The sequence below is a fragment of the Miniopterus schreibersii genome (genome assembly GCF_964146895.1).
Source record: "Miniopterus schreibersii genome assembly, chromosome: 12".
Taxonomy (NCBI): Eukaryota; Metazoa; Chordata; class Mammalia; order Chiroptera; family Miniopteridae; genus Miniopterus; species Miniopterus schreibersii.
In genome coordinates this window covers 39,596,975-39,611,514 of record NC_138112.1, presented here as the reverse complement: position 1 = coordinate 39,611,514, position 14,540 = coordinate 39,596,975, and the positions used below count along the sequence as shown (strand labels likewise).

Genomic DNA, 14,540 nt, shown 5'->3' with positions numbered 1-14,540 from the left:
AAAGAGTGTTCAGGGCACTGGAGCTGCTTTGTTGACATTGCAGAGGTATGTGGAAAAATTTCTAGCTACAAATAATATTTGGAAGATTATATTAGAAGTCAGAATGATTTTTTTCATAATTGTACCCAGACCACGTGGGAGGTTTCCAATTAAAAAGAGACTTTTCATTTCACTCTAATGACTGGTTTAACATATATAATTCCCTGTTGGTACTTTCTTTGCATATTAAAGTGACTGTTTTTCCAATCTGTCCTTTAAATACACAATTGGCTACAATGTAGGCTATAAATATCTCTTCTGTGCTGTATTAATTAGAAAGTCGAGCATCTTATACATTTTAATGTACCCTGTCATCCATAGTGATTCTAGCATTTTCAAGAGAATATTTCTGTGTTTGCTTTCAGGCTTAAGTGGATGGAAATGATCTTTATTAAACATGCTAGGAGAAGGGGAAAAAATAACAAAGTTATATGCTTGGAAATGTTGATGGTCAGGCTAAAGCAATTACTTTGCTGGTTTGAGTGGACCCTTCCCCTGAAGGCCAGGCAGGGCTGCCAAGAGAAGACTTAGACTTGTGGGGCCAGAGTTCTCCATGCTGGGGTTCTTGGGAGGGGGTGTTGGGGTGGAGAGGGGAAGAGGTGGGGGGAGAGGAGGGTGCAGAAGGAGAAAGAGATTTAAAAGGGGGAGGAAAGCCTGGGAGAGCTAAGGGGCCCTGTCGTAACCCGACTCAACAGCGCGGTCTGGATCCCTTGTCAATCAGCTTTCCATGTGCCGCTCATTCGTATCACTTCCTGCTGCTGGGACACCGGCTAAGAATGGTGGCTGCCCACCCCTCCCCTTGCCCTGGACACAGGGGACCTGCCCTGAAAGAGCTGCAGGCATCTCACCGGTCATAGTCCATGACCGCTATGGACAAGTGGATTTGGTCAATGTTCTCAGGAGGGACGTCAAAGACTATGGCTTCGTTGTAAACAGGGTTCAGGGTGTTCCTCTTGGTGGACGTTTTCCTCTTCTTCAGCCGCCTGCCGTCGCACATCATTGAGACCTTCACGTAGGGATCTGTGGGGACGGCGAGAAGCAGGGGAGCCGTGAGGACACGTGCAGGCTTAGGCCGGCGGCCCCACCATCGCGGGGTTTCACGGGCCGTGTGTGCGGAACTGCTCCTGCCTGTCGGCTGCAGTTTGAGGAGTTTCATTAATACGATGCCTGGGCAGTGACTAGAGTTAGCAGAATTAAGTCATTCATTCACGAAAAAGCACAGGACACTGTCTCCTCAAAATGCGTGGAATTTAAAAATAGTGTGAAAAAAATCTGTTACCAAATTGGAAACAGTTCCAGCTAGAATTCCGACCGGCCTGGCTGGGACAGGGAGAGAAACCCAAAGGCACCTTCAAGGCCTGGAGAGCCAGCTGCAGGCCCAACTCTGGGCCACTACTGGCAATGTTTTCCTAAACATCTGGTCTTTGGGAAAGGGAGGAGCTGAATTCCCTGAGGACAGGCGGAGTTTCAGGGGTCGGTTTCCTAGGTGCAGGGCCTTGAGCCCTGAAGCTGCCTGCAGCCAGGTTGCTAAGGGGGAAGCAGTTTAGCATGTCATGGAGAGAAAGGAGCAGGCTTGCTTGTGGTGTGACGCTGGGATGGGGTGACAGGTGACAAGGCTGGTCTCTGCTTCAGGGAGACTTTCCTGGTTCCACCTCACTGCCCTACTGCTCAGTGGGGAGCTCTTCTCTCTTCACCTGCATAACAATACACTGTCTAGGAGGGACCTAGAGGGCCAGAAGGGAACAAGTCTTTTTTCTGCTTGGAAAAACCCTGGAAGACTGGAAGCAGAATATACTGCACCTGATGTCCTTTATTTCAGTGACCAACAGCTGGTAGACTGGGTATTATTTTAGGACCACATTTCGGGAGCCCCTGCAGAGGTTGCTCGTGAATCTATATGTTAGGAACTGCAGTTCGGGGCTTTTTTTTTAGGGTTTAGAATTTAAGGTATATATTTGATTCACTGGAAAAACAAAACTCCATAGTTTGCTAATGAGCCTTTTATAAGGATAGAGGGTTCTTCGATCTTCAGTAAACCTGAGATGGTAACTGCTTATATCTGAGGAAAGACTTGATTAGATAAGCTGTATCATCATATGTAAATTGTGGGCCCAGTTCACAATTATGGTGACGAAGACTTAAGAAAGAATAATAATGCTGATAGCTAATAATAGGCTATATCTAGTACGCACCAGGCGTGTTCTTATGGCTTTATATGTATTAACTCATTTAATCTTATAACAATCCAATGAGCCAGTTACTGTTATTATCCTCTTTTCCAGATGGGGAATCTGACACCCAGAGAGGTTAAGTGACTTGCCCAAGGTCACACAGCGATTAGGTCCAGGACAGGGATTAAACCTAGGTAGTTTGGTTCCAGGGTCCATGTGTTTATCACTCTACCAGAAACTTCATAAGGTCCTACAACAGAACCACATGAGAAAGTCTGAATCAGACAGTGTCCCACCTGATGCTCCCGTTATGTCCATGGCCTTTAGATTCCTTGCTTTTATAACGGTGATGGTCAGCCTGCCAGCCGTTGGAAGATAGCAGAGGGAAAACATCAGCTCTCCCAGGTCCACGTTGTCCTGTTGAGAGAGCACACGCTGAAGCGTTAGGGAGCATCTCCAGCCTGGCGTGCAGAGGGTCGGCCGCAGGGCAGCGCAGGAAGGGTGAGCACTGCCCCCTCCGCTCATCTCCTGAATCCCGGTGCCTCTCGCCTGCAGCCAGTCACCTGGAGAGGAATGAACGCCTGCACTTTGGGAGCCCCTCAGCCTAAGGAAGCCCGGCCCATCCTCAGATGGCAAAGCTGTGGAGGCCGTCCAGGGCCTCTGTCACCCTCTATCCAGACGCTTGCAGTCCTGCAGCCTCACACAAGTCCCCGTGGCCCAGAGCAGAAGCCCCCACAGCCTTAACTATTCCAAACAGAGTCCCCTTGTGGGTCCACTCATATCCCCGTCACAGTCTACACAGAGCCCCCAGGATGACATACACAAAGAGGTACTGAGGTACTGTGCGGCCCCCACAGCAGCCTGCATAGACATGCTCCACACAGCCCCAGGCCATCTCTCAAACAGGTCCCCACACAGCCCCTCGGAGGCTCTCCCGCCCTGTTTCCCACATGGCCTCCCCCACTGTTCTTTCCACCAGCCCCACATAGGCCCATAAAGTCCTCCAAATAGTCACTATCTATATGCACACTTGCCCTACACAGGCCCCCCAAGTTTGCCACAATACCCCTCCTAAACTCTTGCAAACACCCCATGCCCCAAAACACACACACACACACACACACACACACACACGCACTCACACACACACTCACACACTCACACCCATACACACATGCACCTCTACCCGCCAGAGCACTGCACACAATCTGGTCTCACACAACCTCTGCAGACCAGCACACGGCTCCACCGGACCCTGGAAACGCCTTGTCCTCACATGGCTCTGGACAAGGACCCTTCAGAAGCACAAGAGCAGCACCTAGAAACCCCGCACATCACAGCCCTGGACATACCCAGCCTTAGACAGAGCCCCGTGCAGTCTCCATGCAGGGAGAGATGGCTGGGCCCCAGGCCCCAAGGCCCTACCGCCCACCCCTGGGGACTCCCACATGGCTGCAGAGCTTGCCTTCTCCTGATGTGTCTCTAAGGAGCCCCCGTTTCCCTCTGTTGGGGAAGACATCTTGGGCAGTACACAGCCATTCAAGTAAGTCAGAGGACATGCTTCCCTTTCTCCTTTTTATCCCAGAAAGAGTGTAACCAGAAAGGAAAATAACGAAGCCAATTTATTTAGCTTCAATTTCTGTGATACCTGAGGTTATCAAGCTGGTGAGTGTCTAATTAATAAAGTTGCATTCTGACAATGCTCTGGGGATCCGGTTTTTGTCCCCAACTTCCATAGCCTCCCCTCCCCTTCCCATTCTCCAACGATGCTTCTATTTTTAGAAGCACAGACTCAGCTCTGGAAGGTCACCTCGCCCAGCCTCCCTGCCTTGACCACTCTGGTGGCGGATGAGGTGGGGGGAATCTGTTTGGTCCCTAAGGCGGATGGATTGCTCTGTATCTTCGGCATCACCTGCCTCTTGTAAACAAATGATCTCACCTCACAGGACAGGCTCTCTGGTTCCTGGAACCCTGACCTCAAAAGACCTGGGTGGCTGGGCCTTTCCCTCTGGGGTGGAGGTGACGGGGAGAGATGAGACTTCTACAGGATGGGGGTGTCACATGGGCAGGTGCTGGACTGCTTTGCACCACTGGGTTCCATACTGCAGGGGGGGTGTCTGTCTCACTGAAGAGGGAGAATCCGACCCAGAGTCTGCTGTGGCAGGAGAAAGACAAGCAACAGCCGGCCCCACAAATTATCTTTTCCCTTCCTCACTCCCTGGCCTATTCCTCGGCCCTCTGTCTGCCTTAAGTAGAAAGGGCCAGACACCTGTTCTCCCCTCACAGGGCTCTGCTGCACCCAGCTCACTCCTTCTCTCCTCTCATCCTGCCCAGAAAATCTTGTATGGACGAATTAAAACAGGAGTGACCAAAATCACTCCATGAAGCTTCATCACCACCAATCTTTTCAGCATACAATTCCCGAGGGCAAAAGCTCTGTAGGGTTTGAGGTGTGACATCCTCAAGGCCAATGCACGGAATTGAATGTGGTGTGTCAGGCTGCTTTTGTACCAAGTACATTTTTTTCCAACATATAGCCCATTCACAAATATTTATATTATATGACTGTTGGCTCATGAGTTAAAAGAAAAAAAATCAGAAGTTCAGACTTGGTGATGCTTCAGAATGTGAACTAGGGTTAGTAACCACATTTGTACTTAAAAAACAACCCGGCAAATTAAAGAAATAGTTATCAAAGAGAAAATGCTTGCTTTGATTTCCAGAATGTGAACTAGGGCTAGTATCCACATTTGTACTTAAAAAAAACCAACAACCCGGCAAATTAAAGAAATAGTTATCAAAGAGAAAATGCTTGCTTTGATTTCCAAGTGCTTTAAAGATAAATCATTTAAAAATTTCTATGCTATGAGAATAAAAATGATAAAATTCAAACACAGAAATTTTTAAGTAAGATATCTCCTCTTCTTATGTACATACCACCTATGTCACGCTTTTTCCCAGGGTAACACCATGAATTATCATCCATATTTTTCTTTCCATCCACTCACCCATCCACCCATCCCCTCACTTATTCTTTTAACATTTGCTGTGGTTGTGGTTGCCGAGCATTGCTTTGTGCCAGGTGCTGGGGGCTGCATTTGCAGCAGCAGTGAAAAACACATGGTCCCCTCACAAGAGATGGGATTGCTGGGACATGGAACAGGAGTTGATGGCACCTAATGCTAACTCTGCTTTCTCCCCATCTGATGCTTAATTTGAGGTCAAGAGCCTGTAGAGTTTTTTCTTGATGTGCTGTAGAATTGTGCACCTGAAACCTGTATAATTTTGTTAACCACTATCACCCCAATAAATTCAATAAAAAGAAAAAAGAAGAACCCGTAGATCTTGATATTTGTAAATGTTCCCTTAAACCAGTGGTTAGCAACCAGGACCAATTTTGCTTCCCCTGGGGACATTTGCTACTACCTGGAGAAAATTTTAATTTTCATAAATAGGGAGGTGGGTGTCTTACTGACATCTAGTGGGTGGAGTCCCGGGATGCTGCTAAACATCCTGTAATGCATAGGACAGCCCTTCCTTCCAGAGAATTATCTGGCCCAAAATGTCAATAGTTTGCAAAGTTGAGAAACAGCATTATACAGAAGTGCTTATATTGTTAGTAAAAAAAATTTTCCGGAATGCTGATAAAAGTCAAGCATAAAAGGGTGGGGAGTATATGGCTTCTTTTCAGCTTGACAGGAACCATATAGCAGAAGTTTCACTCGTGGCTGAGTGCCCTGGGCCGGGGTACAAGGGGAAGGAAAATGTCATACAGAGATATGCTTCATTTGCTCTTGCTTTGAGTGTCCAAGTTCAGTGTTGTTGGCAAGATACATTGGGGATTTACAGCAAGTGTGTGTGAATTCTCTACCTGCCAATTTGTAAACTCTTTCTGTGATATGTTTGCCTGTAATGGTCTATGACAGCTCTAGTTTTTGTCTAACTAGTACACTTTTGCATTCCTCTTGCTGGATTCTTCTGGTGAGCTCTTTCTCAATTCCATGAAGTTTTAGAAGGGCTGCTGCAGAAATTCAGGCTTATCCAAATATTCATGTCACAGTCTACTGTTGTCTGTTTAGGGATGAGTTATGTAACCCAAGCAGGGGAGCTTAGAGTCCTCTCTGAGACTGGAAAATCAATATTGAGAAATTCTCATTCTACTGGGGTTATTCACTGGGAGGACAGGAAACTAGAACTGTTGTTAAGGTTCTTGTGCTATATATAGTACAAGTAGTATAATATAACTTTAAGTTAGGTTGAAGGATGATACTTGCAAACCATATAGCTAATAAAGGACTTCCATTCAGAATACATAAAAAACTCCTACAACTCAGAGAAACAACCTAACAAAAATATGGGCAGAAGATATGAACAGTCATTTCATCAAAATTATACTAAGCCTTAGTGAGATATCACTACACACTCACTAGAAGAGTTAAAATGAAAGAGTGTTGCCCAAGATGCCAAGCAACTGATTCTCTGATAAGCTGCTGCTGAAATGGCAAAATGTTAAAACCATTTTAGAAAAACAGTTTGGCAATTTCCCTTAAAGCTACACATATACTTGCCAAATGATCCAGAAATCTCACATCTAGTTATTTACCTAGTGAAATAAAATCACACATCCACCCAGAGACTTGTATGCAATTGTTCTGAGCCCAAACTGAAAAGAAACCCAAATGTAGCATCAAATGGGGAATGGCCAAACAAAATGGGGCATATGCATACAATGAAATACTACTGGCAACCAAATGAAACAAACTGCCAATACAAGAAAGAGCAAGAATAATCTCAAAAGCATTGCGCTGAGTGAAAGAAGTCACACACAAAAGACAACACATTGTATGAAATTCTAGGTAAAGCAAAATTACAGTGACAGGAAGTGATCAGTGGGTGCTAGGAACCAGGGCTGGGAGAGAAGGTTGACTGCAAAGGGGCACTGGGAAACTTTTGGGGATGACAGATATATTCTGTGTCATGGTTATAGTTGTGGCTACATGACTACACATGTGACAAAACTTATACACTTAAAATTGGTTAATTTTCATTTTATGCAAAATAATAATGGGGATTTAAAAATTCTGAGAAGACAGGTTTTGCAGAGGACTATATTTTTGTTTTCTAGTGTTATTGCCTTGAGTTCAGAATTATCCTAGCCTGCCTTATACCATTCATTTGTGCTCAAATGTATCTGAAAATAATGAGTATTTTCTATTTGTAGGGGACAAATTTTTATGTCTATTAAATCAGCTTGTAAATTTTGTATCCAAATCTTATTCTTCCTAGAATTTAATTTATTATGCTTTTGTCTTTTAAAATGTGGTTTCTTACTATTCCATGATGTTTCACAGCCAAATTATTAACAAACATTTAAACTATGGTTAAAATGTTCTCATTTCTTGGCTCACTGTAGTTTCCTAAAACCCACATCATCCCTGCATTTTAGATACAATTTTCATTTTGCTTGAGTATGTCCTTGAGTATCTTTTTTCCCAGTGAGGGTTCACAGGTAGTTAAAACAATCTTTATTGCACTCTAATTCTTAAAAGAAAGTTGGCAGGGCATGGAATTTAGGTTGAAATAATTTTATCTTAGAATCATTTTATTCTGTCACAATGTCTCCTAGTACTTCCAGCTGGGGTGTTTAATGCCATTCTTTTGTAGAATTTTTCTCTCTCAAGGAGGTTTTAAGATTGTTTCTTTGTACTTCTACTTTGTAGTTGTACCTTCTGAAATTTCCTCCGAAGGTATTTAGATATCTTGTTCTCACTGATGTTGTTTGGTCAAATTCTTTCTCTTGCTTTAATCTTTTTTCCCCCAGTGATCAGTTGATCTATTTATTTTGGACCTTCTTTTTCATGATGTTGGTTTTCCTCTGATTCTAGGCCACCCCTAATTGTCTATATTTATAACTGAAGGTGTTATCGCTGGAAATGGAGTTCTTGGGGTGCTGTGAGGAAAAGAATTTCCTGAGGCACCCACAGGAGGATGAGGTTTTGTGGAAAGCTTTATTGATGATGTAAAATTAAGGGGGTTCCCCTCCAAGGTGCCATCTCTGTCCGTCTTGCCATGGAAGAAGTCCAATCTTGTCCTCAGCAGGGCCAGAATTAAGGCCACTGCCTAGAACTTCTGCTCTATATTAAAGGCCAGTCCAGACCAGCATCCTGCATGTGGAATCTGCATAGCCATGGGCCATGAGGCTGCTTAAGGCCACATGGCTATGGAGAGGAGTGTGCAGGAGAGTGTGGGCCATGGAGCAATAAAGAACAAGAGCAGAGCAAGAGCACAAGAGCAAGAGAAAAAAGGGAACTCTTTGTCTGGGGATTTTAACTTTCCAAGATTTTGAGTGCTTGCAGTGGCTCTACCCTCCTAGCCAATGATCTTTATCCCAGGCTAGAATGACGGATAAGCACCTTCCCTACCTCACCCCACTTCACTGCACAACTTTATGCCCACATATTTTAAAAAATAGACAAAATGGATGAATTTTTCATAACATAAAACTTGTAAAATCAATATAAGAAGAATTAAAGGCTGAATTCTATGGCTCATTAAAAAACTGAATCTGTAATGACACACCTCACCATAAAGAAAATTTCAGGCCCAGTTGGGTACACTGGTGAATTCTATTAAATACTTAGGTTAGAAGTGAAGCCAGTATCATACAAACACTTTCAGAAAAGAAAAAATAGGGAATATTCCCAAATTCATTTTTTGAAGCCATCCCATTTTTTTTGGGTACTAAAATCTGAGATGGACATTACAAGAAAGGAAAAATTACAGACCAATTATATTTCAACTGAGATTAAAAAATTAAACAAAATGTTAGAAAACTAAATGCAGAAAAACATGAAAATGATAATATATTACTGACAGATGTGTTTTATCTCAAGGTTACAAGGTTGGCTTAGCATATAAAAATTTAAAAACATAATTGTCTATAATAAAAAAATAAAGAGAAAATCATATAATTAAATGAATGTAGAAAAATATGATAAAAATCAAGCATTTATTTATGTTAAAAGCTTTTAAAAAACCAGGTATGGAAGAGGTATTTGCTTATCTGATGGAGGGGATCTAAAAAGAAGGCTAACTTGATGGTGTACTTAATGGTGAAATGTGGAAAGCTTCTCAATTAATGTTAGAAACGAGACATATTACTACTTCTATTCTACATTGTATGTGAGGTCCTAGCTAGTGAAACAAGGCATAAAAAGAAATCAAGGGTGTAAAGTGTTGAATAAAAAATTCATTGTCATTGTTAGATGATATGATGTGTAAAGAAATAAAAAAATTCTACAAATAAATTATTGGAATTAATAAGCATGTTTATTGGTGATTTATGGATTGATGAATATGGGATCAATGAATAAAAATAAATTTCACTTTTACATACCAGGTAAAAAAAGGTAAAAATTAAAAATAGAATAAAAACTCACTTAAAATAGAATCAAAAGCATCAATTATCTTGGAATAAATTTACCCAAAAATGTTCAATATTTCTTTACAGAAAAAAATGAAGCATTATTGAATAAAGTTAAGGAAGGTCTACATAAATAAGGAGATATACTATGTTCATAGAATGGAAGGCTCAATATTACAAAGATATTCTTTGAACCTATATATACAGGCTAAATTCCAATCACATTACAACTTGACAAATTGATTCTAAATTTTATTTGGACATGCAAAGTGCCAAGAACAGTCAAGATTCTCTTGAAGAAGAATAAATTGGGAGACCTTACTTTACTGGATAGGAAGACTTAGTAGAATGCTGTGGACTAGAATCCAGAATGGACTGGACTAGTGTGGCATTTGTGCAGGGCAAACAGACCAATGGAGCTGTATGCAGATCTCAGAAATGGACTCATATGTGTATGAATGTTTGTCTTCCACACTGGTTATCTTCATCTGCCTCTCCATGGCACTCCCTGCTTTGTGCTCTAAAAGGCTGTCCTCTACAGAAAGAAATGAAACCTGATGTATTTACTAAGAGACTTAACCATCGGACAAAGTTTGGGATGAATTAATGATAGCTGCATGGACATCCACTCCCACACATGGCAAATAAAACCAAGGTAATTCATAAAATTAATTATACATAAACATGTATGTAACACACATGTATAATGAAATGGAGAGGGGAAGGAAAAAGTAGAGAAGGGGTCCAAGCAGTGTTGAGGGGTTAAATAAACTGTTAAAGGGAAGGCCTCACAAGAGAGTGGCTTTTGAGCAAGGGCCTGGAGAAATGAGGCGAGGAGGCTGGTTATGCAGCTAACCGGGGAAGATTCCACACAGACCAAGGAGCAAGGGCATGGGCCTGAGGCGGGAGGGAGCTGCTGCGTCTGGGGAAGGGAAAAGAGAGTGAGAAAGGCGAGGGGAAAGATGATGGGGTGAGAGGCCAGGCCACGCAGGCTGTCGAGAGGACTCTGGCTTCTGCTCAGAGTGGGAATGGAAGCCATTGAAAGGAGTGAAGTAGAAAAGTAGCACATTGTGACTTTATTTGAATAGGGTCACCCGGGCTGTTCTGCTGAGAACAGTCTGAGGCGACAAGGAAGAAGCAGAGCCATCGGTTAGGAAATTGTGGCAACGAACCTGGTGAAAGGTGATGTGACTTGGTCCAGAGAAAGCAGGAGAGATAGTGAGAAGTCATCAAATTTTGAAGATAAAATAGGATTTTCTATTAAATTAAATGACAGAGAGGAGTCAAGGAAGATTCCCGTATTTTTGGCCTGAGTTAATGGAAAGGTAGAGTTGCCAGTGACCCTCATTTCTAAATGGAAAGGAGGAAAGACATTGGGCTGTGGAGAGCTCAGGAACTCAGCTGTGCGCCTGCTGAATGTGACAGCCACATGGGGAAGTGACCGACAGCCAATTAGATATGAGAACAGAGATCAGCAGAAAGAGCCACGCTAAAGATACAAACACCAACTCGGGGGGGAGAGACAATGTAATCACAGCACACTACACGGTTCAGCTCTAAACAAAGTTTACACAATAATGGCATAGACATGAATCGATATCTCCACAAATTTATGATACAACTATTTTGAGACGATGGGGGAAGGAAGTGTGTGTAGTGAACTTATGAGCGAAATCCTCATCTTCCATAATAAAATTGAATACAAGTCTAAAACTAAAAATAAAATAAAGTATTTAAAAATATATATGGGGGTTTCTTTGGCTATATACCCAGAAGTGGAATTGCTGGGTCATAAAGCAGTTTCATTTATTTTTTGATGGAACCTTCATACTGTTTTCCATAGTGGCTGCACCCATTCCCACCAACAGTGCACAAGTTTAAAAGAAACAGTTCAAGTAGTAGAAAGTATTTGCTTCTGATGCGTGGGAACTGAGGTTGAGGGTATACAGCTGAGGAAGATGATTTGATTGGTTTTTAAGGCCCTGAAGCCTGAACATAAAGTGCAACTGATCGGAAGCTCCTCACTATTATGCAACTTTAGATAAACTACATAATTTCTCAGTTTCTCTGTTCTGTGTTTTGTTTCCTCATTTGGAAACTTGAAATAATATCTAAAGCACAGGGTTATTAAAAAGGTTAAACGAGAAGACATAGGTATGCAGTAACTACCGAATATTTGCGGTAACTATTATACTAACGCATTTGGTTACATGTTTCTCAGTCCCACTGGTCTGTGTACTCTTCAAGGCCGAGTCCTGCTATCCACCTCTTCCAGTGGCTGACACTTAGGAATAGCTCGGTAAACATTTTTTGAGTTAAGGAATTGATGCACAAGTGAAGAGGGGTTGCCAGGGTCCCGGATATTTGCAGCAGCCTCAGTAGCCCAGCTCCCTGGGGTCTTCGGGTCAAGTTTCCAGTGAGCCACCACGCAATGGGCCATCTGGTCACTACCACCCCCACTCTTCCCCAGTGGCCGAGTCACTGAGAAATCCTGTTGTTACAGAGTCTCTTTCAAAAGCAAAGCCCTGTGAGATACAGCAGCAAGAAATCATTATTTAGCAAGTGGAGAGGAAGTGCTAGTTGCGATCTTTCTCTCAAGTGTCACTGATCCTCACCTGTAATAATCACACCGATGGCCCACACTTGGCCTACCTGGAATATGGACGCTGTTAATGATCTGATCATGCTATTTTCTCAGTAACTCCAACTGCATTCCTGATACTCGCCCCAGACATGACAAAATTGGCAAAAACACCCCTTTTCAGTGACAGAGCCTTCCAGTAATTATCATGCACTGTTAAAGTAACTGTTGATTGCACTTTATTTATAGATATTAACATGATTAATTGCATTGGAAGTGTTCCTGGAGGATGACACTTTCTGAGCTGGAGCTGGGGCACAAGTGAACCCAGCAGCCTCACAGGGGCCTTTTCCTTTTCTGAGTTTCTCCCTCAAATGATTCTGGGTCTGATTCCACAGGACTGGCCTACATTAGACAGTAGTCACTGTGACTAATGATATGTTTGGCTGGGAAAGGGCAGGAGAATAACATCACGTATGTGTAAGGCACACTATGGCTGACCAAAAACATTCACGTCACTATCTTATCAGGTCTTATCCAGCTCCCTGGCTTAAAACACCACTTATGTATGGATGACTCCAACATTTATATCTCCATCCCAGTCTCTTCCCTGCATTAGAGACTCCCACGTCCAAACTGTCTAACAGGCATTTCAATCTTAATATGTCAGATATGAAGCTGATTCCATCCGCTCCCCCACCCTTTCTACCCAAGTCTTCTTCATCTCAGTTTGATAATAACATCCTGCCAAAGGCCGAAGCTCAAAATCTGGTAACCATCATATCTCCACCCCTCCTCATCTCTCACACTTCCACATCTGCAAATCGTGTTATTTCTCTCTCCAGAAATATCTAGAGTCTGTCCAAATTTCTTCTTCTCTATAGTGCTACCCTATTCCAAAATACCCTATTCCTCTTTCACATGAACGACTGCAGAACAGCTAAGGCAAAAGGAGACGTGAGTCCATGAGGCAGATGACTGCTATGATGTGCTCATTACACATGATTCTATACGGCTCACAGCTGCTGCAGGGAGAAGGAAGCCTCTTTCGGTTGCTTGCATATCCTCACGCCTATACCACCACAGGACTCTGAGCATGGGATGCCCAGCGGGCCAGTGCACTGTAAGTACTCAGAGAGAGCTTCAGAAAAGGACTGATTCCACGGTGGAGAGGACATGACACTCCCTCAAAGGCATCTAGAGCCCGACTCGGTGGCTGGAGAGCTCCTCTCACATCTCCACCCACTCGGGAAGCCAGCTGTATCTTAGAGCTGCGATGGCAGGAGGACAGAGAACCATAACACAAAGAAGAATGTAAGAAGAAGAACGATAAATCGCACCAAGGGCTTGCTAGGTGCTCAGCTTCTCTCAGTACTGGAGGGTAAAGGCAGAGCTTGGAGACTGGCTTGTGCCTCATAGGAACTGACCGTCTAGGGCGACAGGCACAGCTTCACCGACAGGCGGTGGTCAGGACCCTACCTGGCAGAGAAGGAGACCATAGACCCAGATAAAGAGCTGAGCTTCTTCCTGGGAAATCATGTTCAGTGCTCTTCTCAGACATGGTATCAGGATTGGTTATTTTAAAAGTATGGTTTCGGAGGTCCTAAAACAAATCAGTGAGTCTTCATGGCTTCATTAAAAACAGGTGATACTAGACTAACACAACTTCCTATTTTGATTTGGGCTCTTTGACTCACACATCAGGGCACAGTAAGTGTGGACCTCAGCACAATATCTGACCACTTGTAGAGGATCTGGGTAAACACGCTGAATGGTAGTTAAATAAGGTGAATTCATATCCAGTTGGACAACCAAACTAAAGGGTGGTTAGGTACTATGCAGTTCTGTAATTTACCAATAACTTAGAAGAAGACATAAAATTTGAGTATGACATAAAAGGCACAGTAAGTACACTGGAGCTCAGAATCATAAAAATCCTGATAGGAAGGTGAACTGGATAAAGCCTAACAATATATATTTATCAAGATAAGTTACTTGAGGGCCTAAAAAATATGATGCAACCTCTTAAGTAGATGCAACCTAATGCATATGAAAGTAAAAGGATTTATGGTTCAATCTTATTTTGAATTAAAATGTGATACAACTACCAGAAACTAATTCTGCTTTAAGTTGCATCAATAGAGGTGCAGTCTAGAGAGGGAAGGTGTACAGCAGCCACAACACACCCAAAACATGAATCCTGCCCCAGGCATCCTCATTTTAGAGACATGTAATCAGCTGGGAGATGGTGAGACAACCACCACAGGAGAGGTGCAGGATTAGCGAGGAGCAGTGAAGAACTATAAAGCTTTATGGAAAAGATTCA

At 43.1% G+C, this 14,540-nt stretch overlaps 1 protein-coding gene across 1 annotated transcript in view; it reads right to left on the bottom strand.

The window, feature by feature from the left end:
* SYT9 (synaptotagmin 9) overlaps positions 1-14,540 on the bottom strand; it is a 139,399-nt gene that overhangs the window by 35,987 nt on the left and 88,872 nt on the right. The window contains exons 4-5 of the mRNA XM_081152952.1: positions 2,507-2,627; positions 888-1,059 (exon numbers count right to left, since the gene is read on the bottom strand). Of these exons, the coding sequence (XP_081009078.1) occupies positions 888-1,059; positions 2,507-2,627 (293 nt within the window). The remainder of the gene's footprint in view (positions 1-887; positions 1,060-2,506; positions 2,628-14,540) is intronic.